The sequence below is a fragment of the Centrocercus urophasianus genome, unplaced genomic scaffold (assembly GCF_019232065.1).
Source record: "Centrocercus urophasianus isolate 14NV4802_14NV808 unplaced genomic scaffold, USGS_Curo_1.0 seq_73, whole genome shotgun sequence".
Classification (NCBI taxonomy): domain Eukaryota; kingdom Metazoa; phylum Chordata; class Aves; order Galliformes; family Phasianidae; genus Centrocercus; species Centrocercus urophasianus.
In genome coordinates, this window is record NW_024885344.1 from 11,593,842 (window position 1) to 11,620,432 (window position 26,591).

The 26,591-nt window shown below is 40.6% G+C and overlaps 1 protein-coding gene across 15 annotated transcripts in view; it reads left to right on the forward strand.

Annotated features, from left to right (window-relative positions):
* CACNA1C (calcium voltage-gated channel subunit alpha1 C) overlaps positions 1-26,591 on the forward strand; it is a 474,784-nt gene that overhangs the window by 346,993 nt on the left and 101,200 nt on the right. For all 15 annotated transcript variants that reach the window (XM_042837682.1, XM_042837670.1, XM_042837684.1 and 12 more), the window contains exons 10-14: positions 6,195-6,285; positions 14,623-14,649; positions 16,739-16,899; positions 18,168-18,393; positions 26,079-26,286. In XM_042837682.1, coding sequence (XP_042693616.1) covers positions 6,195-6,285; positions 14,623-14,649; positions 16,739-16,899; positions 18,168-18,393; positions 26,079-26,286 — 713 coding nt within the window. The remainder of the gene's footprint in view (positions 1-6,194; positions 6,286-14,622; positions 14,650-16,738; positions 16,900-18,167; positions 18,394-26,078; positions 26,287-26,591) is intronic.

The following is a 26,591-nucleotide window of genomic DNA, read 5'->3' on the forward strand; positions in this document are numbered from 1 at the left end:
CCCATATATCCCATATATCCCATATATCCCATATATCCCATATATCCTATATGTGTGTATCCCATGTAATAGCCACAACTATTGTATTTTCCTGGAAAAAAAAAAAAAAACAGGAATTGATCTAGAGAAAAATATTCACTTACCTCTGCATGATTTACTCTGTGCATGCTGCTTGCATTTAAGAACACTCACTGATTGTTCATGAGACAGTGAACCCGTGTAGCAGAATAAAAGCTGTATCTTATTTACATTAATGAATAAGATGAATGAGTACAGCATTTCTGAACAGGCAATGAGAAGAGGAAAACTAAGCAATATTCACATATTAATTAAAATGTGAGCCCTCCACTGAAAAAAAAAAAAAAGATGAGCCTGTTGAGATTCTGACAGCTGTCCATAAACTCATTTGTGGAATGATGGGCAGGAGAGGCACCTTGGGAAGCGGGGTTCTTAGGGCAGACAAAGTCATTCACTTGATGCACATTCTGGTAAAGGGAGCAGCCTGAATACTTTAATTTATTCTTGTTGTGCTTGATGGAAAAAAAAATCTTAAATCTCAGCTGGAGAATTCACAAGACTTCTTTGCTCTTTCGATTTGCTTTATAGTTCTGCGGATTCCCACTTGGGAGGCATTAGCATCAGTAATAGCTATAGTGCTTAGGGCTTAGTGTAATATGTTTCATCCACAGATCTCAAAAAGATTTGCAAGGTGAGTGCAGAATTATAATCCCCATTTTAGAGAAATGGAACAGATACGTGAGAAAGACTTGGTCATATGGCCAAGGTTACACAATAAAGTGGCAGTGACATCGGGTTAATCTGATATCAACTAGCAGCATGGGCAAAAGGGGTGACTTAGGCCTTATTTTGCAGTGTCATTCAATACCAGCAGAAATTAGAGTGCTGGAAGAACTGGAGTCCTAATGAGCACTTCAGAATACACACTGAGTGTATTTTTCCTTTTCTTAATCTGAAGACTCACTGCAGGTCTCTTTGAATAGGAGTGAACACACTGTTGAGTTATCTCACTGTTCCAAGTGAGGTACCCAGTGTAGGTGTCTAAGGTAAATGCCCAGCCTGTCCATGCAGCAGAGGGAGCCACTCAGAAAACCTGTGACAGGAACCTGTCTGTCTCTGGAGCTTAACTCAAATAGCTCAAATAGAATCAGAGATGTCAAGTCAGGCAATGCAGCTTCTCACATATCCAGTTCTAAAATTAACATCAAGATCTGCATAGTCATTTAGTGATGTATCCTATCAACATCTGTGACATGTGTGTGCTTTGTCTATGTTTGTGGAACCTGGTATCCTTTGCCCAGGGATCATCTTATCCAGGTTTTAAATTCTCACAGCAAGATTCATTAAAGTCAGATTCAGCAACAAGCAAGAGTGGCAACATTATAATCCATGGAGATAAATTTGAATATTAGAATTACCTCCACTGTCAAGATGACAAGACTGCCACAAATGCAAAATGCAACAGTGGTAGTGATATTTCTGAAATGCAGCTATATATTATTCCCTAAGTGTGGAAAGGCACAAAATATTTCAGTGCTACGTTGAAGGGGATTTGAAAGTGCTGTCTATCTTTTTACTTGAGCAGCTGGCTATCTCTTGGCAACCTGCCATCTAGTAATTTATTACATGTCCACAGGGCATTTGGTTGGAGGGACATATGTTAGTGCAAGTGTAGGGCTGGTATCAAAGCTTGATGCCGGTGACATGGAACAGAGGCTCTCAAAGGGTCTTGCACATCTGCCTACAACCATTCACAGACTGCAGACTTTGTCCTTATTTCTGTCCACTAGGTTTCAGAGCTAGAATTAACACAACATGAAGCTTATGTCAGGTTTATTTTTAAGGAAGCAGCTAGACAGCATTTGCTGCTTTAGTTGCTGTAGGAATACTATGTAAGTAATGTGAAATCAGGGTTTAGGTAGTCCAGGAGGAAAATGCTGTATTCAGAGATGAACCATGCTGTGGAGAGATGTAAGAAGTGCAAATATTTCAGCGACTGTAGAGTATAAAACATACTGGTCATCATGGTTTGCACTCTATCAAAATCATGAAATACCTGCATGGTTTGAAAGCTGTTTCACTTCCCTTTGGAAAGAAGTTCCTATGCTACCTTGGAAACGTGTAATTAATGGGAGATTCCATCAACCTGAGTGAATTATGGATGTGATCACTAAAGATAAATTCAGAAAAAGATTGCAATGTAAGCAAAGCTACCATGATTGCATATCTTCTATGGCATCATCATAGAATGACCTGGGTTGAAAAGGACCTTAAAGATCATCTAGTTTCAACCCCCTTGCTGTAGGTAGGGTTGCCAACCTCTAGACCAGGCTGCTCAAAGGTATTCTAGCCCTGTGTGGTTGTTAGTAGTTCACTGCAGTGGTTTGGAATAGTATGGCTTGGTTTGGTTTGGTTGAGGCAAACTGCCAGCTCAGTGTGCTCATCTCACTGTTAGCTGCACTGCTGCTCCTGGTGCAGTCCTGCAAAGGCAAACTGTCTGGAGGAAATGTCTTCTCATTCCTTTAACAACCTGCTCTCACATGTGCCAAGGAGTCACCTTCTACAGTATAGGTATTCAGTCATTCAACTACGACTCTAAGGTATAACTTAATATCCCAAGGTATCAGGTGTGCAGTTGAACTGTGCGCATGAGGATACAATGCCTGTGGTGTAGTTTGGATACTGAATTGCCTTGCAAGGCAAAGCCTGTGGTAGATGGAAGATCTATGGATCTACTTGAAGGTCAAGGCGCACACTGCATCTGGCAGAACCCAGCCCTGTGGGGACCTCTGATCTGGGTACAAGGAGTTGATTTTTTGAACTTGACAGCAAACAGCCCTTGTAAGAGTGCATATGTCACTGATCACATATGGAGCAGGAGGTGAGGCACCAGAATTTCCATCACTAAGTCACTTTGTGTCTAGACAGGAGGAAATGCACTTTTGTCTCAACTTCCAAAATTACAAAGAGGAAGAAGTCACTGAGATGGCATAGTCCGTATAGCATGATCCTGATAGCTCTGGTCTGGACTAGAGCCCACCATTTAGAAAAACATCTCTTCATGATTAAAACATTCTTGTGGTGGATTCACTGCCAACATCCTTGGTGCATAGTTCCAGTAATTAATTACCCTGACTGCAGAAAATGCCTGCCTTGCTTCTAGACTGGAGCTGGGGTGTGGGCAAAAGGTCTGCGTCTCTGAGAACTGAATCAGAGAGAAAGCTGTGTGGGCAATAGTTGGTCTACTTCATCTCATATTCAGCCCCACTTTATACATAAATCTTCTGTGGCAACTTCTGTTTTCAGGATTTTTTAACTGGCCTAAATGAACCTCATAGCAGCTATGCACATGACTATCCATGATACTGAAGATGATGGTGAGGTGCCACATAAAATTAAGTGGTTGTCCTGCTGAGAACATACCATGTTTGAGATTACAGTCCACATCTCCTGTCCATCCTGGCCTTTAACTTCTGGCCCTCATTCTTCTTATACATGATAGCTTTGTAATACTTTTTACTGTGCTTAACATTTACCAACAGTGCAGTGCAGTAAATGCTTGGGAGTTAGTGTGTCAGCAACTAGCCTGAACCATGGAAAAGACAGAGAAAAGACTGAGAAATGTAATTATCCCAACAATTTTTCTTTAGCATCTCCATCACTTTTGAAAAGTTTCTTGATATTGGAAAAAATTAGGAAAAAAAGAACGAGAAATCTGATTCAAAAATGGGCTGGTCCAGATCCTGGAACTAAAGATTGGAGGAAAACTTTGGGATATGTTGTGAGTGCCTTAGACTTATTGATTTCAGTAGTCAGACAGTCAAACAAGAAGACTTTTGCCATTGAAATCATTGGAAAAATGATTTCACCCATAAACTTCAATTCAACCACTTATTATTCTCAGAAGATAAATTTTAAAAAGAGCACAAAGCAAGGGGAGGTTATCCTCTGATGGTCTGATATAATATTTTTTATTTTTATGTACCTTATTTTTTCATTTTGTACTTTTAATTCACGTGATGAAGTTTTCTGAGAGAAGTGGATGTCATGTGCAAGCTGAGTTCCTTGTTTTTTTCTTTTGCCTGTCACTGGCTGCATGTTCTCTATTGATGTCTTGTTCCTGGTACTTGACCATCTTGTCTGTGAAAGGAAGCACTCCAGCTGGCTTGCCTGATAAGAAGAAAGAAAAGTTTTCTTGGTTTAGTCACTCCACAGAAACCCATGGTAATGTTCCACTGCACTTGGTGTCCACACTACGCATATTTGTATGTGTGTTTGTCTATATATCTCTATAAAGACTGACACATAATGTATCTTTGTGTATTTCTGCATGTGCGTGCCTTGCTTTTGCTATTGCTTGTGCAGTGTCCTCTTCATGCACTTAATAAGCTGTTCTGCAAATCAATCTCTTGCTAATGTCTTCAAGATTGTTTCCCATTTGCAAATAAGCTCAAATATGTCTTGAAAGTGCTTTACCTCATCCTCAAAGATGACATACCAAATATCAATGTTTTGGTGTTTGTTTTTTTTTTCCTGACGGGCTTCGTCTGAATAGAAAATTTGAAGATTTTAATTACGAATGTCTCTTTTTCTTACAGTTTATTTGACTCTTCTGTGCACATCAAAATATGAATCCAGTTGATTTCTTTATTCATCTTTCTGAACAGACAAGATTTATTAAAACATCTAGTCTTTGTAAAGAAACAGGCACCATTAGAGTACAGTATTTCATGGTTATGTCAAGAGTAGACTAGAGAGACCATTATTTCATATGGTCTGTGTTCCTGAATAGCACAATACAAGAACGTATAGATTTCCAAAGACATATGTTGGAAGCACTTGCATTATTGGGATTGTGTGCAGGAAAGATTTTGAGAGGCATTTCTACCATAATGCTTTCAAAGCAAGAACCCAGTACCTCTTTGGAAGAACCTTCTGATATCTTTGTAGCTTCTGAAAGGATTTCTGAGCCCATAGCTCATTAAACATCTGCCCAACTGGAATGCAGAGCATATTTACTCTGTCTCTCCTTTTTTTATTTTTTAATCAAGGACTTGCTATTAGATACTTTTTATTAATGAGTAACCTATTTTGACAAGCTATTAAAGCTTCTCCCACAACTAATAGCGTGTACTGTCAAGACTCACCTGTGATATACATCCCATCTCAGAGACCTAACTCTTCCATTACTCGTTGAAAATGTCATTTTCTGTATATTTGAAAAGAGGTGAAAAGGGAAGAGACACATTGAATGCTGTCCTTTCTTCCACCATATGTTGAATGTTAGTATGTTGAAGGAGTTACAGTTCATATAGGAGCTGGGAGAAATTCATGTAATGGAAACAGTGAATCTTTTTCATCTACAGAAGCAAATAAAATATTAAGGTTTCATAACGCATAGAAGATGTGACACCTTCTTGAATCCTAATGAAATAGGTTCACACTTAAGATTGCTTTCATTTGATGGTTATTCCATTATATTTCTGTAAAAGTGTAGTTCTGTCCAGTTCTTATTTGATGACTGTCAAAATAAAATCTCTGCCACAGTTCATATTAATTAGTTTCTTTGTTGGTAATATCTGAAAGGGTCTGAGAGTTTGAATTTCCCTCTATACCCCATTAAGTTCAGGCTCTAAATGCAAGGTTAAAACCCGTTAACAGTGGTATACAGTACATGGGCCATCAGTATTATTTATGTGGAACTTGCTATCAGGCCAACTGAAACCTTTTATCTGATTTCTTCTGAGTCTGGTACTTGCTATTTGCACTCCACTCCAGAAGAGACTGGAAAGGGTAGTAAAACAGTTGTGCTGGTGCAGGTGAAGAGGCATCTTCATAAGTTTTCATTGAATTAAGCAAATGCTTATTTCTTGGTTTTGCCAGGTTCCCTCGTTTTTAGTGATTCTCATTCATAACAGTTCCTAGGAACTGACTCAAAAAGAAAGCAAGCAGCTGATTCTTTCCCTTTCTTTAGCATTTGAGTAAGCAGTGTGTATTCCAAAAGTCTACCAGCCCAGCCTTGTTTGTGCAGGGAGCCAGTAGACTTGCTCAGCTAAGCGCTTGATCCTCTGGAGTTGCAGCGGAGGGTCTTTTCAATAAGACTGATGTGATTCATTAATAGGTGTGTCAGGTTCTAATGGCCAACCCTCTCTTTTTCTTCCCTTTGACTCTTACAGTGAGCATGCCCACCAGTGAGACCGAGTCCGTGAACACAGACAACGTCCCTGGAACAGATATTGAAGGAGAAAACTGCGGTGCTAGGCTAGCGTGAGTACATATACACAGTTATATGTGTGCAGGTGCTGGCTTGAGCTTGGTGGTTTAAAGCCAAGGCAAATGTTAAACTCGTTAAGGGGAAGGAAACCACACTGCGGGTGAAAAGAGGGTGGAGAAGAGCTGTTAATCCCAGTTCTTATCTTAATTGCAATGTAAACTCACTCTCGATGTTAGTAGATAGCCTCTGGGATTACACAGATATAAATAAATCACAGAATTCCCACAACAAGCAGAGCTGGGTTTGCATAGTAGCTAAAAGAAGAACTAATGGATAAGTGTTCTTATTTTAAAATTGGTCTTTAGTGATAGTTAATCAAATTCAGTATATGCAGACCAAACAGTGGAATTGACCAGTATATTTTAATTTCTCTAATGGCTCCTCTGCACTTTACAGTGCCTTGTAATTGAAATACACATGATAGCTTCCATCCTGCAGCCTGAATTATACCCTTAAAGTGCTGGGCACATCATAGTGAAAAATAAAACACAGCAGTTGGGAGGGGGTAAAGCCTTCTCAAAATTACACCATTGTAGTAAGTAGACAGACTCAACAACATGTGAGATAGCACTTATGGAAGACGTTTATACTGTAAGATATGTTTTTTAGCTTCACTGTGAGCATGAATAGACCAGAGGAGTCCTTTCTTCCCTTTTGCATTACTTAAATAAGAATGGACCTTATGCTGCCTGGAAATATGTTTACCCTCTTTAATTTCTGTAAAAACTGGACTAAGCACCGTGCTGGAATACTTTGAGGCTCTGTCCTGTCCTTGGACATACTTTGAGCCTTTCTGTTTGATCAGCTGCTGATCATAACTACCTAAGAAGAATTCTGTTTTGTTAGGCCTGTGGTCCAGTGTTCAGATCCTGACAGTAACAGGAGGGGAAGCATGCAAGCCTGGTCTTTTCCTGCCTTTTATTCCACTTCTCTGCTCCTGAATTCATGATTTTGTGTTAGAGATCTTAGAGGAGATGCTTCTCATTTTTGCCTTGAGAAGCCCTTTATGGACCTGTCAGCCATGGATTTATCTGAAACTGCTAATGCTGCCTATCCTCACAGTCTCCTGTGGCAGCAAGTTTCAGCTGCTCGCTACCTGCTGTGTAGACAAGTAGTTTAGTGTATCTGTTTTAAGCTGATATACTGCTACTTTCAGTCAATGCCCTTTCCTCCTTATACTGTGAGATTCGATGATCAACAGTTCTGCATTCAGCTAATCTATCACTTTCATGATTTCATAAACCTTGATTGTATCTCCCTCAAACACCCCTGGCCTTCTCCTCTACAGACTGAAAAGGAAGCAACATTATCTGCATTATAAGACGTGATGTGTGGAATATGTTATAAATTCAGTCTGCTTTCCTGGAAGTGTCAGCCAGTGGCTTACAAACTCTAGAAGAAAGTATGATAGCATTCCTTCGCCTGCTTGCTGTTGTCTACCTGCTGAGTCTGGTTTAGATTATGAACTCTTTTCAGAAGGAACCAGTCAAGGTCTATTCACAGCAGTAAGGCAGTTAGAACTCTCTCTTTAGCACCTCACTTAGCTGCCTGTGCTCTTGTCACATAATAGGAAGCAGCAGCTGGATATGTGACCACTTCTTCCAGCTGGATCTGATTTGGAGAACTATCTCTCTTCTGCAATTATGGTTCCTAACACAATGGGTCTCCTGGTGCTACACAGTGCCAACAACAATGGAAACTGTTAATATAAAGTTGCATATATTTTTAATATTACAGCTTGCATTCATTTAATGTCCTTAATCCCAGAGGATCCTAAAACACTTCATGAACTGTATGTGTAGCAATTGTTTTCACAGTGTTAGAGTTTAGCTACCTTCGGGGTAAGATGTGACAGGTGTTTAAAAACATAAGGAGAAAGGACATGAGTGTATAAGGAGGTGTATGATAGATAACTTGTTTTGCACTGAAACAGTATGGGGAACTTTGGCAAGGAGAACGTAATTCTGTAAATTGGAATGCGGCCAGGAGAAGTGAAGTTTAACCCAATTCTAAACATAAACATGACTTAGAATGTAGTTTACTGAAAATGATCCAACATATCCACAGGAGAATGACAGTCCTATGGTCTGACACAGTGCACACTATGCCCACAGTGTTAGGAGAAGGAATGGCTGTATCCAATGCATTTTAACAAAGCAAAGAAAGATGACAACAAAATGGAACTTTGTTTCTTCTTCCCATGTTGTAAATCTTAAAATTGTGCCTACGTGTCACCAAAGCAGTACATATAAGATTGAGAGAGAAAAACGGTTTCCTTGCCTCATTCCATATAGTAGGCATATAGTAGGGAAATTGAAATCTGTTATTGAGAAGGGGATTTTTTTAACCCCCCCTACCCAAGGACATTCAAAATCCTCAAGGCCTCAGGGAGATTGCTTTTCATCTCCAAGAGATGAATGGGAGCCTTCGACCAGGAAAATGAATGACTGTATCTTTGCATTTGAAAGTGTGGATCAAAATACAAATTTGTCAGTGCTTCCTTCATAAATTTGTGGAGAATTCCTCTTTTATGGGTAAATTTTGATTTGTCTTGAACTCTGATTCCATCAGGAATATATGAAATGTAAGCAGGGATTTCAGAACTGATTTGAGTAGTAAGTAACGTTGGTGGAACATGACTTAGAGCATTAGGATTTGGCCAGAGCATCCAATAATTAACTCAGTGCTGTTCAAGGATAGAAGTAGTTCTTTTGGGAAGTTGAGTTTTTCAAATGTGTTCTTCACATAGTACCAGTGAACTATCAGTAAGTGTTAATGATTATGATCATGACATCCTGATTTACTGTAGCTGAAGGTTAAGCCCAGACTCTTGAGCACTCTTCTGCATTCTGAAGTTTGTCTTTTAGAACTGAAATGGCTAGAGAAGTTTTCTGTTCAGCTTTGAGTTTCATGTGTTGAGTTTCAGATGGCTTTTGATTTTGACCAGCCTACTAAAGTCACCCAATAGCCAGAAGTCCCCACTGTCTTGCTATAAACACGTTCTTCCTGGGGGTCAGAAATTGCACTGGGCAAGCTGCAGCTAGACATGACTGAAGCATCAGGGAGATTTCGAGGCAGAGGTAATATGTTTATTTATTTAGTGGCATCAAGCTGTTAGGGCATTTAATCACCTGAGCAACACCACCACCATGGTTACAGGCTGACCTTGCCATCTGAATATTCATGTGATAAAAAGAAAACGTACCTAGGAGACTGAAGGAGAATGTCTTTTTATTAAAGATAACTCCGTATTACTGGCTGTTCTTTTTGTTCTTATAAAAAGCTGCAGAGCTTTGAAAGGCATCATCTGTGAATGACAGAAAGATCTGCTTGAGAAGCCAGTCTCAAGCATGCCTTTTGGAAAAGGAGATCTTCCCTGACAGCCTTTCTCAGCTCCACAGAGACATATGCTACATGAGATCAGGAGACTACCTCTCAAACACAGGCTGTCTCCTACTGATTGTTTCAAAGGAGCTTTTCTTCCTATAGTATCCATACTATCATCTGTGCTGTCTGGAGCAGTGCCAGATTTAAACCAGCAGGAGTTTCAGGAGGAATGTAGTATCTAATCTTTTTGCTTAGTGTGTAAATCCAGCTTCTTAAAACTAAAACAAACAAGCAAACACAAACTTTGTTCGTATTCATCCTTAGTAATTCCGCTGCCATCAGGCGAGCTGTGGAAAGGAGTATTTTCCTTCCTAAAATGATGCTATCTTTAACATGTGTCCAAATTTCTTTTTTTAAAAAAGGTCTTGTGGGGTTCCATGGAGCACTGAAAAATGTCCCACAAATTCCACAGCATGTCATCTCTGTCATGACATTGCCTTGTACTGCACTGACATCTGTCCTGAAGTAGAAACACAACAGCTTTTATCATCAAGGTCAGGAAGTGGAACTTACTTATCTTAATTCTGGCGTGTCACAACTTTTATAACCTGTTGCCTCCATGTACAAAGAAATGTTTTTTCTCTACAAGTATCAGTGAGATAAACCCAAAACTAGGAGCGATGGGTTTCTCTTTACAGAACAGCCTTATACCTAGTAGTGATAATTTCTCTGAGCCTCTTTGAGGCTCAGCAGGCCTCAAATTCCTGCTGGCAGGCTGTTGCTCATAATCAACAGTAATCTGTTCTGCACAGGATGGCAGCGTATATAATCCAATACAACCAGAATGCTAATTTTCTAATACAACCATGCAGACCTGGAGTGCCACAATAGAACTTGCTTTTATAAGTATGTCTTAGCTAAAAAGAGACCTTTGTGGAAACTTAAGTTTCACGGAGCTGTGGTAGAAAACTGAAGCACTTGAGCTCAAAGAGGAAGAGAACTTAAAATGATCTGCTTTCCCTGAAATAATAAGCCACTTGGCACTTTCACCTTGGATGGGATTTCCATATATTTGGGGGACAGTGCAATTGCTTTTCCACCAAAGAGGGTTAAAAAAGTAAAAGAGGATAGAATAAAATGAACAATCTACACTGGCTTTTCAGAAAATGCAATGTCCTTAAAATAATATAGACAATGGAAGCTTTCCTTGGCAGCCAAACCATTGGTGATTTTCCTTTGGTGCTTTTCTGTCTGTACAACAGCTCCTTACGCAACTCTTGCAATAATCAGCATAGCAGCCAGTGGTAAAGCAGAAAGGGTCATTTTGCTTTCGGGTTCAGTACAGTTGCCATTGGTTTTGACCTAATGAGAAGATAGATTCCTTTGAGGACCAAATTCTCAATCACATCAGGAGCTGCGGAAAGAAGAGTTTGCCAAAAGCTCTGAAACCTCTGCTGACTTTAGAAGGAAAACACATGGCAGCAACCCTTTCATATCAGCATTCACTACTGCTCTCCAGTTTATTTATAAGCATGGCATTCTTGTTATTCACCGTCAGTTCTAGGTACGTGTCTCAGGACAGCAGCATGCCCTTGTGGAGGAGGCATTATCTTCCTGCTTCACATTTTGTGACAGGCCTTACCTGTGACTTGCCAAAGGGAGAGCAGGGCTATTCACTCACTTTTAAGTGCTGGCCTGTTTCTCCAGTCTGTTTCCCAGATCAAGAAGGTCTAATAAATAGCAAACCACCTAAACTTTAAAATAGATAGATCCGGTTTCCTTAAGGATATTCTTTAGATTCTTATTGCTGCTAGCAAACAGCCACCTCTGTCTTAAACCCAGCATCACTCCTTTGGGTCAGCATGCTCTTCAGTGCTTGATTTCAATCCGCTTCATAGTTCAAGTTCTCTGGGGCCAGAGTGTTTTGCTTGAAGCTTTTAATAAAGGGACAGAAATGAGAAATGATCATTGTGTATCACTGTATAATACTGCAATATTAATTGTAGCGAAGATAGCAAGCTGGAGGTCCATTGCTTCAGGACAAATTGCAGAGATGTAGCTGAGGGTAGAACTCATCCCTAAGACTTCATTTTACTGAGAGGCTATTAGGAAATGAAAATGTTATGTCACTGTATACTCTTGTCCTAGGAATGTGTAGGAATGAATAGGGTGGGCATCTGTTCTTCAGGAGTTCCAACATCCCTACTAGAACAAAGAAATGCCCTTCCATCAGCAGGAAGATAGAAAGGGAAGAATGCTTTCCAAGGTTTTGTTGTGCTGCTTTATCTCACAGAATATGGGATATCTCTGAATCTGATATATCTGAATTGTGCTCACTGTCCCAAGCTTATGCTGATAAAATTTTAATGTTTCACTGTTTTATCTGCATGTGGTAACTTTACCTTAACCAGGTAAGGTTTGGAAGAGTTTTAGAAAATTGAACATAGCTATTCAAATGATAAAGGTCTGATTTCTAATTTCATCTTTTTTAAGATGTAATCTGAGTGACATGGATCCTATGACAAAAACACTCAGTAGTGATCTGAAATATTTGTCATATAAGCTCTAATATCATATTTGGAAAAAAATAACCAACAACTATTTCTCAAGACATATCAGAGCTCCACCTGAGGAAGATTTCTTTCTTTCAAAGACGTAAAACATCTAGAGTATGAGGAGTACAAGAGATCTGTCTTTAAACCTATACCGCAGAATCTGATTCATTCTGAACCCCGGCAAGTGCCAGTTTGGAATGTCACAAAGAGGCCATTTGATGACTTGAAAAATGCCATAAGTGCATTCTGTGTATGGTGTTAACCCTCATTCTGAAAAGCAAAGGCTTCTTGATCACAGGTGTCATTGTAAAAAATATGTTTCAGATTAGGGCATAATATTTTAAAAAACAGTTATTGCACAATTTGTGTTTCCAAAACTCAACTTCATTCTCGGATTCTGCCTCTAAATATAAATCTCTTCCTCCTCCCTTGTCCTGTTCTATATATATATCACACCCACTTGTGATAAAGCCTTCTGCCATAACAGTAAGGCAGTGGGGCGGGGGGAACAGCTAACCTGTCGGAGCACTGAATGCACTTGGCTGTTGCTCATAATGCTCCAAAGATGTAATTATCACATGTGTGATGAACACTACACCTGCCACATCTCTTCTTCTTAAATAAATAAAAGATCTCTTAAGTGCAGCAGAACTCCCTCACTGGAAAGCCATCATCAGAGAGGTCATCAGAGGACTTCATACTCCCTGTCTTTTACTTTCCACTGGGCGAGTACCCCGTTATATCTTTCTTGCTCTCTTTCCACCCCACCTGAAGCTTTCTCCTGTGAAAGTCTTCCCTCTCTTTTTTCAGCACCAAGCCTTGTCTCACACTGCACTATTTTTATTCTCTTTCTTTCTCCTGGCCTTGTCTGATCCTTCCTGTTGCCTTTAAATCTGATCCATTACAGTAGGCAGGCCACTTTAAGCAGGACTTCTCAGTAAGATGGTGGGATAGCATTAACATTAAGGATATGCTGTGTAGGTGCTTCACCAGCCATTCTTATTACAGTTCCATTGTCTCCTCAGCATAGTTTAGCATTCTGTTCAGCCAGTGTGTTATTTCTTCTTTATCAAAATAATTCTTGCATGTGTCTGAAACCACGCTGCTGCCTAGTATGTGGCCTGGACAAGCTGCCTGTGACATAGCAAGAAGGATGTATTCAGTGCAAAAGCTTTTATTTATATTTATTTTGACTTGGACCATCTGCTGGTGAAATGCTTCTATCACTAAAATCTCTTCCACATAAGGAAACTGACCCATCATTTTTTGTCAGTGACCAATGTCCTCAAACAGGTTCAAGATTACTACGGGAGGTAGCGTTGGATGCTTTAAGAATTGCTTTCCCCTGTGTCTGCTAACACAGCTCCATTTTTAAGCCAGTGCAGGGAGACCATTGCTGACTGTTGTCAACAATGAATCACTTTCCTATCATAGCGGGAACCTTAAGAAATACTTCCATTCAGCAGGAAAGTCTTATTCACAGTCACTCTCCAAATCTTCATTTCTTTTGTTGTTGGTAGTGGATTTTGAAGCTCCCTAAGTCATCTCTGGTGAATGTCATTGTATCCACATACCTTTGTTCTCTCTCTGACTGTACTAGTGTTGTACATACCACAAGACAGTTTAAGAGTTGCTGGGACTTACAGGACAAGGGGCAATCAGGGCAAGATAGCAGCTATATAACTAGGGTTTGTCTCTAGCTTTGCCTATAACTTCTTGTATAAAGCTAATGGCATTATTGAAGAGAATGATCCTGAGTGCATGGATTTAGATAGTCAGACATGTATATAGTTTGAGCATGGCTCAACTTTCAGGAGAGCTTAATAACCAGAATTTCATTGACAGCGACAGAATTTCTGATTGTTCAGCCCATTTAAATTCAGATTGCTTTACACAGATAACAAAGACAAATAAATATGAGTGTTATTATCTAAGTATGAAAACAATCACTGTATACTGCTCTTCCCTCAATTGCTAGGAGAAAAAGAAAACATTATTTTCTCCTTGATTTCATAATATGCTTATACACCTTGAAGTGACAGGTGATATATGAATGCAATATGTCTGTGTGTATATGTCATGTATATTTTAATACAGGTATATGAACGACTAAAAGAAAAAGAGTCATACTCAAAAAATAAACTTAGTAGCAGATGTATAGTAACCCTAGCTTTAGGCCATACTTTTACCCAAGAAAAAGGCTATTTGCTGATCTTAGTAGGTGGTAGACTCCTATCACAGCATGACTTCTGCTTCATAACTCCCACCAAAAAACAGGTTTGGATATCGGGGAATCCTAATCCTGTCCAGAGCCTATGGGGGATTCCAAAGGAAGAGTATACATGCAAAAAATTAATTGAGCTTGTTTCTTTCTGTTGCTGTTCTCATATAAGCCTTAGGAGGTATGGAAAAACTTCAGAGACTTTAATGGCAATTCTTATCTTTCAGGCATCGGATCTCCAAATCTAAATTTAGGTAAGTAACTTTTGTTTTCCTCCTTTGCACTGATTTTGTTCCTTACCTTGTGGAATGGCTTATTCCTGCATCTGTGGGGTACAGTCTTGATTCTAGGGCATGCTGCCACATTTGGTAGATTTTAGTCAATCGTCTGCTAAATAATAATATACTTTTTCTAAATTTCATACTGATATAAGGCACAGGGACTACTGAGAATATTTCACTGAAAAATACGTATCTGATTGCTACCTCTGCATCTTGAACCATAAAAAATTAAAGCAGAAGGAAAAAAAGTTCTACCACATAATTACATTGTGCCCATAACATCAACCCTGTCAGCTCAAGGTTCTGTTTCCTACACTGGGTTCCATTACTCTGTGCTGCTTGACTGTAAGTCTTTCAACTGACAAAGTTTGATATTGAGATTATTTGTGAATTGCTCTCTTTTACTGTGAGACATGTGAAGCTTTTCTGGTGATACTTCCCTTTCTGTTGACTTAAAGCTCTTAACAATGTACATCAATCTGCTGGTGATCATCTGTGGGTTTTCTCTGTAAAAGCTGACCAAATCCATGTAACTTCACTGTTGACATCCCATTCCATTTCTGCCTCTTCTGCAGGAGTCCAGCAGCCTCCATTGAACTCTGAATTCATTGTCAATTTTATAGAAAAGTAAATTAGCTTTCATAGGAACTGAGACAAGGATTAAAATGTTACTTAAATAAGGGACAGTAATGTAAATTCAGGAATCTGCATGTGTATATATTGCCAGTACACATCCCTCTGCAGAGTGTTGCATACTTGATCACATTCATACAGTCCATGGATTTAATTATGTCAAGTGTAAGCACAAGAAAACATTTGTATCACCACATGGTGATGTTCCTTCTCCATTAGTGCAAAATACACACAAAACTGTGTAAGACTGCTGATGGTTTAAGGAGAATGTAAACACATCAGTGTTGTGACCATTTTGAAAATTGAAAGATCATTTCCTGTCCACAGTCCACTTGCTAAACATGCAGCCCTGATTAAATGCTTGAGCTACCAAGACTAGATGCAAAGCTAATTACAAAGCTAAAACAGCCTGGATTTTATTGCCTGTTGAAATGCTGTTGCAAAATTCTCAGCCGGTGTGCAGTGTGCACATTGCCTGGCTTTATTTTATCTATATACTGAGCCCTGACCTCAAGTATGGCCACAGTTTATCACTGGAAATTATATGTAAGAAAAGACTAACCAAGAGATTTTCTCTCCCCCTCTGTCCTGTAATGTTTATGTGTGCATCCGAAGAGCACAATGGACACCTGTGTGTATAATGTATATAATATCTATATAAAACTATTAGTTTTATTATACAGTGGCAAGTGTTGCCTGGAGACTGGTTGCTATGCAAGTTAAATTCTGACGAGTAGGAGGTGTGTAATTAGCTTTAAATATCTTCTGTGGTTAGTAATTACCCTCAGAAATCAGTGACACAAGAGAACGTCTTCTTGGAAGGCAAACTTTAAAAGATCTGTTGATTAACAAATGGTATCCTTAGCTCCAGGCAAGAAGGTAAGGTACTGAGGTCCCCTAAATCTTTCTGTTCAGAGTTAGCTCTGGGATTACGCTAGTTTCTGATCACTGCCAACTGCTGGATACCTTCTATGAGTATTATATTTTATCTCACTCTCCAACTGTACACCTCCCATTGTACACAGTGGGAATCTTTTTGTTGACTATCCCAAGGCTGGGCCAAGTTCGATTTTAGGCCACAGGCATTATATAGAGGAAGAATAATGATTTTTGTGGGAATTGGACTGAAAGACATCTTAGGGTAGCTGTGATAGATGTCTTAATCAGATTAAGATATTGCTTGAAGAGGTTTATTCACCCTTAAATGTTGCAAATTGGTTTGGGACTAACTTCATTCCTAGAGCTAAAGAAACGATGATCACAGCTGTCGACTCAGATGAGAGTAAGAGCATGTTTCTCAGGGTGAACTTTAAAGTTATTCCCTACCATTTTCAAGCAATGAATCAAGACCAGAGTCTCTCTCACAGAGATTTGCAGTAGCCTAAAGATCTCTGTCTAAAAAGCACTTTTCCTTTTCTAATTTTTCAAGTCGCTATTGGCGCCGATGGAATCGATTCTGCAGACGAAAGTGCCGTGCTGCTGTCAAGTCCAATGTTTTCTACTGGTTGGTGATCTTCCTTGTGTTTCTCAACACCCTTACCATTGCTTCTGAACACTACAACCAGCCAGACTGGCTCACTGAGGTTCAAGGTGAGGAGAGAGTGATGGTTCTGTTTGTTTTGTTCAGTGTTAAGAAAGAGCTGTGGGAGAAGCTGGTGTGTTAGGCTATTAGGCTACAGAGTGTAAAAGGAACATGTGCAGCTGCAAGTAGTCCCCTTTCTGAGGAGGATCTTAAACAACACAACAAAACATCAACCCACATAAGGAGAGGTTTCGGGGAAGATATGAATCCCTCATTTTTAGCCAAAGTGAAATCAGGAGCTTATGCTAAATGAATATCTGCAGCCATTGGATTTCTAATTTATGGATGGCTTCTGGAATCTATAAGTTTTCCAGGGTCTTCCCCTGGAAAAGTAGGAGGGCCACAAAGATCATCAGGGGACTGGAACACCTCCCCTATGAAGACAGGCTGAGGGAGCTGGGCTTGTTCAGCCTGGAGAAAAGAAGGCTGCAGGGTGACCTCATTGCAGCCTTTCAGTACCTAAAGGAAGCCTACAAAAAGGAGGGGAATCAACTCTTTGAAAGGGTTGATAACAGCAGGACAAGGGGAAATTGTTTAAGTTGAGGGAGGGGAGATTTAGGCTGGACATCAGGGGGAAGTTCTTTACAGAGGGAGAGGTGAGGTGCTGGAACAGGCTGCCCAGAGAGGCTGTGGATGCCCCGTCCCTGGAGGTGTTCAAGGCCAGGTTGGATGGGGCCCTGGGCAGCCTGGTCTAGAATTAAATGTGGAGGTTGGTGGCCCTGCATGTGGCAGGGGGGTTGGAGATTCATGATCCTTGAGGTCCCTTCCAACCCTGGCCATTCTGTGATTCTGTGATTCTGTGAAACTACATTTATGATAAATTCTAACTACCAGCAAAGTAGCAAAGAATGAGTTTTTAAATTCTTCATTCTTCAGAACAGTTGAATCCTCACTGGACGTGAGAGCAGCTGAAAGGCTTAATTAAGCAACAGCAGGTAGCACAGCAGCTCTTCTATTCCTGCTCCCATCTGCAGATGACAAGTGTGATGGGAGATTGAGCACAGGAAGGCATATCCCTGCCGCGGAGGTTGTGTGGTTGTATAATACATCACAGCTGTATCTGCAATGCATAAGAATTGCTGTAAGCATCCTTGTAAAACATTTCTGTGGATGACATGCCCACACCTTTTAAGTCTACTCTTTCAAACAAGCTTGGATAGCGTTACTCTTTCAGACTGATCACGGAAGGGGGTTCTTACAAGCGAGGGTCAATAATTAATCTGTTATGATCTTTTGATTAAGTTTCCTTAATCTGTTTCTGTTTGTTTTTCATGAGACACTGCCAATAAGGTGCTGCTAGCTCTTTTCACGGCAGAGATGCTGCTGAAGATGTACAGCCTTGGTCTCCAGGCCTATTTTGTGTCCCTCTTCAACCGCTTTGACTGTTTCATTGTGTGTGGAGGAATCCTGGAAACCATTCTGGTTGAGACGAAGATCATGTCACCACTGGGCATTTCTGTGTTGAGATGTGTTCGGCTATTAAGAATATTTAAAATCACAAGGTACTTTTGTGATTCTTTCAGAATGTATGAGGGCTACAGAACGTGTGTAATTTCAAGACACTAACATGGTGCTTTTTTCACTTTTTCTACCATTAATTGGGTAGTGGGAGTGCTAGGCAAATGGTCCTCATCTTCTGTCAACCAAGGCAGGATGGGGAGGACTGAACAGATTAGATGTTCCTGATTTGAGTTGGATTGGTCAAAAGTCGGTTATAGGGGACTGAAGACACTTGATACCATGCTGATTAACCAAAATCTGGGAGGATAACGTTGAGTTTGTGCTCTGAATTTCCATGCAAAAGACCAAGTGAAAACAAAAGAGCAGATAGCCTTGTGATGTTTTCTGGTGTTTTGTGGGTGGCAGAGCCTGAAATACTACTGTAAGTCAGAACTGTATTTGAATGAGGAGTCCATACCAGCTCCAGGAGACTCAACCATGGTCTAAGTGTCAACACAAGGACCTATAGGCAAAAGGTGTTTCCAGCCTTTTTCCTTCAGAGAAGTTTGGCATGAAGCAGCAGCTCTACAAAGAAGCCAGACTTTTCCAGACTTTAATCTCTTCTATTTTTACTTTTCTTTCTGTCTTCTCTCCACAGTGGTGTCCATTAAACAGTTACTTCTTCTTGCAGAAATGCACTTCCAAAGCATCAGCTTGATTTGGAAGGAGTTTTTCAGCTTGAGGGAGGTGTAGGAGACGTCATCTCCTTTCTTACCCATATTGCAGATCTTGGAACAAATCTGCTCTTGTAGCAGCATAGGGCCTGCCTTTTCCCGTTTGAGCACTGGTCAGCATCTTATATAAAGCTTGTCTGAGGTGATTAAAGAATGAATTTTATGCAGGCTCAGCTACAAAAATGTCCCTAGAATTACTGTAAATTCCCCCGAAGGAAATTTCTGACAAATTTGAGATAAAAAACGCAGGGCATTAGAAAAACATGACCAGAACTGGAAGGCAGTCAAGGTGGCAGAGCTGTGAGGCAGAAAAAAAAAAAAAACAGACTTGGACTCTCATATTGTACAAAATTTACCCTTAAAACTTCTGAGCCTTAAGGCTCTGGCAATGTTGACTGTTTTCAGAGTCAAATGGCAGACACAGAAAATCAGTTTACAATCTTGGAGAAAGTGGCCAAATCAAGCTTGCACCTACTAAAACAGAGAAAAGGTAGTCTTTTTTTAGATATGATCACAGGAAAGAGAAAAATGTTCCAATTGACAAGAATTTCCAGCAGGAGCAATATCTTTGCCCTTTCAGAAATAGTGAAGATCTCTGGTCCAGGGACTGTTTTTCCTGGATCTTTGGGTCTGAAAGCTATCATCATTGAATCCCAGGCCTGGTTTCTGAGGAAACCAGTAGCTGTTTCAGGCATTGGGTAATCAGATATACCCAGGGCAACATACCAACAGCTATAAAAGCATAAGCTTCTACATAGCATGCTGGAGAGGTCATTGTTTTTTCTAGGCATTTCTCCACTCCTACACAAAATATATCTAGCTAGCAGAATTCTCTAGTAGAAAGGAAAATGATGAGAGAATATTATTAATACTTTAGGAGCCTTCATCTATTGGAATACTCAGATATTCCTGAAGATTCTGGCAGAGATGTAAAGTATGAACCAGCCAGCAACAGGTCTAGTTATACTTACCTCCCTTCTGCATCATATCTGAAATCCAGTTTTTCACAGAAAAAGTATTACCTGTAAAATACCTTGTGATTTGTACAGGTGTCTATGTATAATCAGAGCTGAGGAGTAACTCAAAGTGAACAATGTACTAATTGGGTTTTCCCTTCTTTCCTTTTCCCAAAATATTGGCAAGTAGGTTGCATTAGTTTCAGATTTGTGTATTTTTTAATTATTTGTAATTTTCTCCATGGTTTTTCCCCTCTGTGGGTGAAGTTCACCCTCATGTGGAAGGCCTTAGCACAAGCCTCCAAAGCTGCACTTCAGACCCAGTCATGTCAGACTGCAGGAGAGAATTTTCTGGCATTAAAACAAAACTTTTACTTCGTATGTTCTCCAGTAAAATATAATCTTTTACTTTATTCACTCCGCTCCACACACAGTGATAGTTTAGTGATATTTACATTATCAGTACTGCTAGAAAACACCATCTGTGTAGATGATGATATGGAAAGATACAATCTTTTAAAGGTAGGAAGGATAGTAATGATGATAGTGTAATGTTTTATGTCAAGTGTGTATTCATGAGCAGTGATATGGACATACAGTGGCGATGGAAATAGTGATAATCAGAATAATTAAAAAGGCACAAAGCAGGGAAGATTCTCTGATGAAAATATGTCAGTAGTTAGCCTAACCATTATATATCTGTGGATTTTCTGTGATAAATACCATGCACAAATTCTGGATGCTTTAAGATAATGCACTTCTAGGAAAAGCACAAATACAGCTCCCCAGTATAGAAGAAACAAGTAAAGACACTAGCAGAAATCATTTAGAAATCGCATCTAGAATTTCAAGAGCAAACATTTCTTCTAAGACTATAAATACTCTTCAGAATCATTTTGTCTTGTACATTAGTCTTAGTAATTTGGGACGCCATGTTGAGAGGCACTGAGGCACCCCTTTGCTGCTCAGATAATCTATCTAGAGGTTTGCTGCCTGCTGGGTGCCCACATTTGGGTATCAGGAAGAGACTACCAGGTATGATAAGCTGGAGGACTACTATTCACTCCTGCTCTTTAAGGCTGGGTCACAGGAGGCAACTAGGAAATTACAAAATATTAAAAATGAATTTATATCCCCTGGGAAGATGTTGAAGGGATCAGGAGCACAGGTAGTATTCTTCTCTGTCCTCCCAGTGTGAGTTTTGAGAACTGGGCAGGAGGAGTAAAGCAGACGAATTGGATGAATGTCTGTATGGATAGTGTCACACTAAGGGATTCAAGTACTGTGATCTTGGATACAGCTACAAGAGACTGGACATGTGAACATCAGACAGGATGCAACTGACCATGAGAGGCAAGAATATACTGGGCAGAAAGCTGGCTTAGTGATCACCAGGGCTTTAAAGTAGATTTGATGGAGAAATAGGATGTACTTTTGAGTGACAGAGAAGAGCCAGGGAACACTGTCACTTCAGGAAGCAGCGAGAGAAAACCTTGTATTTGTCCCACAGGAATTAGGGATGGCTCCTCCAAGAAGGCAATGCATCCAATAGCCCAACAAAGAATTGATTGGATGCTCAGAGCCAGAAAGTTATGGTCAATGGCTCTATGCCCAGGTGGAGGCTGGTCAGAGTGTTGTCCCCCAGGGGTCAGCCTTGGGAGCCATGCTCTTCAACATCTTTGTCAGTGACCTAGACAATGTGATTGAGTGCACCCTCAACAAGTTTGCTGATGACACCAAGATGAGTGGTGCAGTTGATACTGCAAATCGAAGGGATGCCAAAAGGGACCAGGACAGGCTTGAAAAATGGTCCCACAAGAACCTGATGAGATTCAGCAAGGCCAATTGCAAGTTGTTCCACTTGGGTCAAGACAATCCCATACATACATACAAACTGGGAGAAGAACTCGTTGAGATCAGCCCTGCAGAGGAGATCTTGAAGGTCTTGATGGACAAAAAACTGGACACAAGCCAGCAGCTTGTGCTTGTATCCTGGAAGGCTGCATCAAAAGGGTGGCCAGGAGGGAGGTGACTGCCCCACTGTACTCTGCCCTTGTGAGGCCCCATCCGGAGTATGGCTTCCAGGCGTACGGTCCCAAGCACAGGAAAGATGCAGAGCTGTTAAAGTGGGTCCAGGAAAGGACCACAAAGATGATCAGATAGCTGGAGCATCTCTCTTAGAAAAAAGACTGAGGAAATTGGGCTTGTTTAGTTTACAGAAGAGAAGGCTCCAGGGAGACCTCATTGTGGCCTTCCAGTACTTGGGAGTAATTTATAAACGCAAGGGAGACTGACATTATGTATGGTCTGATAGTAATAGGACAAGGGAGAATGGGTTTCAAACAAAAAGAGGGAAGATTTTGATTAGATATTAGGAGAAAATGTTTTACTCAGAAGGTGGTGAGGCCCTGACACAGCTGCCCAGATAAGCTGTGGGTGCCCCATCTCTGGAGGCATTCAAGGCCAGGTTGAATGGGGCCCTAGAAACCCTGAGCTGCTGGGTGGCAGCCCTGCCACAGAACTGGGATTGGAACTGGGTTATCTTTAAGGTCCATTCCAACACAAAACATTCTGTGATTCTATGATTAGACAGGCAGCCAGCATAATCTCTTCTATTCTCCCTAATTTTTACAGCACTATACAGATTTTTTTTCTTTGCTGAGAGAACACAAATGATTGTCTCTTAAGGCATAATATTTTATTGCTTTATAAATCCGTATATTTATTCCTATTTGTTTTGAAGATAAATCAGTTTGCTTACAACAGTTTACTATAATTTGATATTTCAAACCTAAATTCTACCACTGTATATGTAACTGTAGGGAGGAGAGGCATGGCACCTTTTTTTGTACCTGCTTTCAAAATGGTTTTATATTGGATGAACAGTGTGGGAAGCTTTCCCACAAAGAGGCTTCCAGCTGTCACTACTGTTTTAAGCTCTGCATTTGTGATTGCAAGTATCATAAAGCCATAGTGAAAAGCAATGAAGAGGAGAGAGAAGAGAATAAAAGAAAACATTAAGCTCTAATCCAGTTCTGCATTTAATTTCTATGTGAGGTGTTGAACAAACCGTTTAACATCTCTGCATCTTATTTCTCCCTATTGAAACAAGGATCATAATCATGTCCTTCTCACTGGAGTTTTGCAGAATCTCTTTCAGATTTTGGGAGATATTAGGAAGCACATTAATTGGTCAAAGGAAGCAGCAGTGCTTTCTTTTTACCTGCCATTATGTGATGACTAGTCCAAATTCTCTGATTTCTTCCAGCAGAGCCTTGACATTTGTTGCAACTGGTGTGTTCTTCTCTTTGTAGTACATTAACCAAAGAGGACAGAGTGGTCAGAGAGTCTTTGTTTGGGCTTCTTCTTCTATGGCCAACACAAGGCTCTTTGTTTTAATGAGTAACCTGAGAGGTTTTGGCAGAGTGTTTGAGTTAGCTCTCCAATTGCCTAATGTGGCAGCTGGTAACCTCAGTTCAGGCTTCCGGGAATCTGAGATAAGACCATTGTTACTTCCATATCCTAGTTGGGTCAGTCAGTCCTTATCCTTTCCTTTTTCTCTTTTCCCTCTACTTCCCTATTGGTTTGTTTACTTTTCTAAACGTGCTGTATTTCTAGCTAGCACTCAGAGCACAGAAAAAAACAGCACTAAGCTTATCTCCATTAATTGCTCTAAAGTTGATTAGTTGCATAGGAAACTGAATCTCAGATATGGAGCCATTTGCAAGAATTGCAGAGCTGATAAAAGTCTGTGCAGCTGTGCTATAAGATAGCAAGACACTTAAGCTTAAAGCAAGTCATTGAGACTGTTCAGATGGGTAACAGCTTTACTGCATGTCTGTTAAGGGCATGTGTGTCCTGACTGACATTGGAGGGTTTGGTGATATTCTAGACCCCACCTGTTTCTCTTTTGAGCATGCTAAATTCAGTCCAATTTCATCAGAAATTATTTTTCCCTTTTCCTGTGTCACTTTCTCTTCCTCCCACAGTATGAATGTTGTGAACTGTAAGCATAAACACAAACATAGAGAGCTGTTACATAGCACATTCAATCTAGACATTTGGTGACACCGAGCTCACAAATTCCATGCCCTTACCTCTGCTCTGTAGTTTTACAATGCTCGTCTCTTTAATTGCAGTTAAACTTCTAAATCACTATGGTTTTCTCTGAAGTGCTGAAGCTGGGATGGAGGGAAAACATCACAGTTCTCTTTGAAGCTCAGTGCTTGGAGATGAACTAGTTGCTGAACTTCAGAGGACATGGCAGTCCCTCTGCAGGTCAGATTGCTAACCCTTGCAAAGTAATTGGGCCACCTGAATATTTGTCTGCCATGGGACAACAAAAGCCTTCTTTTTACCCTGGCATTTGAAAATATTCATTTCAGTAAGATTTTAAGAATCCCTGTCTCTAATGACCACATTGACTTAAGAAAAGACGGATTTGTATGTAGAATTATCCGACCTCCTCCAACAAGTGAGAATGCTTGACATGTCTGACATCCTTCTATAATAGAGCTTCCTTCTCTAAGGAAAATACACCTAGAACTTCAGGGTCTTCTAAGGAGAGAAGGATTCACTATTAAAAGCTTTGGGAGAAGGGAGTGGAAGATGCCAACCATGTTGTGATCTCAGATCATGGTAGAAGGCCACAAAAGATGATGCTAGAAGAAAGACTTAGCAACTTACAGATCATAAACATTACTGGCTTGCTGGCCTGTGCAAGCCACCCAAGGTTGTATTCAAAATGAGGTGACTGGAAGATGTCAGCTAATCTTAAATCTAGTCTGAAATATTTGTCAAACTCAAAAGAACATACAGTAAAAGTGTTCATGACATTCTAAGCAGTAGGATAAAAATGTTTGAGCACATACCAGGCTGAAGTGAAAGTTGCTTCATTGGCAATGTGGTCAATTCTTCACAAAAATGTAGCATTTTTCCAACACATGGCTACACTGCTGGTTGGCAAAGGTAAGCAAGCGAGCTGATATGTTAGAGTAGAGCATGCTACTTGCATTGCTTTGAATCCTTAAATGGGACCAAAGGGGCTAGAAGATTGTCTTCTGCATCGTACATCAGTCAGATCTGGGCATAAACCTGAATACACTGAGAGAAGATCTTAGCCATCCTCCCTATCTAATGGTAGCTGCTCAAAAAGCAGGAGTCTCAATTGCCTGGTCGTAGGTCATTTGTCCTTTTCTCAGTAGCTGATCTAAGTGGGCTTCGCCACAATTGTATCCAATAAATTTCCATCAGTGCCAGAGAACAAAAGAAAAATCTGTTAATTTTGGTTACTGTGATCAGCTGGTGCTTTGTTGTCTTAGGGATCCTGGAAATGTCTTGGCCAGCTGTTTTTGAACCCAGCTCTAAGCCCTTCCAAAGTGTTCTGCAGCCTACCTGAGCAAATATAAAGGGTTTAGTACCCCTAAAAAGCAGTGATAGTGAGCAAAGAAAACTGAGGCCATTAGGGGTGTAGATCTGGAGTCTCCCTTTAAGGGTCCATATGAAAGAAGCGAAGGACCTGGAGTATCTTCCTCATTCTCAGCTCCAGAAGGCTGTGCAACCTCTGTCTGTCTGTGAGCCCAAGTGCACAATCACACCATATTTTGGACAAGTTTCTATTTGTATCCAAACTGTTTCCCCATCTGCTCCTGCCACTTACTGCAGGCCATTCTCTGGAGTGAGGTATTCTGGCATGCCATAACATCTGTGAGTGTTGTAATGAGGTTGGTTAGAATGTAACTCACTGAAGCGGCAAGAACTAATCACTGTATATTGATACAAGATTTTCAGAGACTTAGATGGAGAGTGCTGCAGTAATCTTCTGGGTGTGAGCATCAAGTGGGGGTGGAGGGAATGTACACGTGTGGTAGTAAAATTACTCATTAGCTGCAGTAGGTCTCATTATCTTAGGGAAGTACATAAATGATTCACTGCTTAACAGGGTATTTAGAAATGCCTGCTTATACACAGGAGGCAGCCAGAGCCAATATCCTGTGCAGGCCAGGAGCACCTGTCTCGGAGTGAAGAAATTTTAACTACTTTTGTTTTCTCTCCCAGATATTGGAACTCCCTGAGCAACCTAGTGGCTTCACTCCTGAATTCAGTCCGTTCCATTGCCTCCCTCCTGCTGCTCCTCTTCCTCTTTATCATCATCTTCTCCCTGCTGGGGATGCAGCTTTTTGGGGGCAAGTTTAACTTTGATGAAATGCAGACCAGGAGGAGTACATTTGACAACTTCCCCCAGTCTCTCCTCACTGTGTTTCAGGTAAGAGCATGAGTAGGTACATATGCGACCTAGATATTGTGCTTTAAATGGGGAGAGACAGACAGTAGGTCCTGCACCCTTCTTCTACAGCCTAGTAGTCTCTGAGGCTATTCTAATAGCTCCAGGAGCAAGGCACCATGCTGGCAGCACAGGGGTATTCCCTTCCAAAGTTGTTATATCACAAAGCCATCAGGGCTTATCAGAGTAGTACAGGAGAATGGCCATTACCATGTTGCATGGCCTTGCCTGGAAGCCAGAGCCTGTCCCTGTGGCTGTCCTCTCCCCTTCCACAGTACTAGGGAACA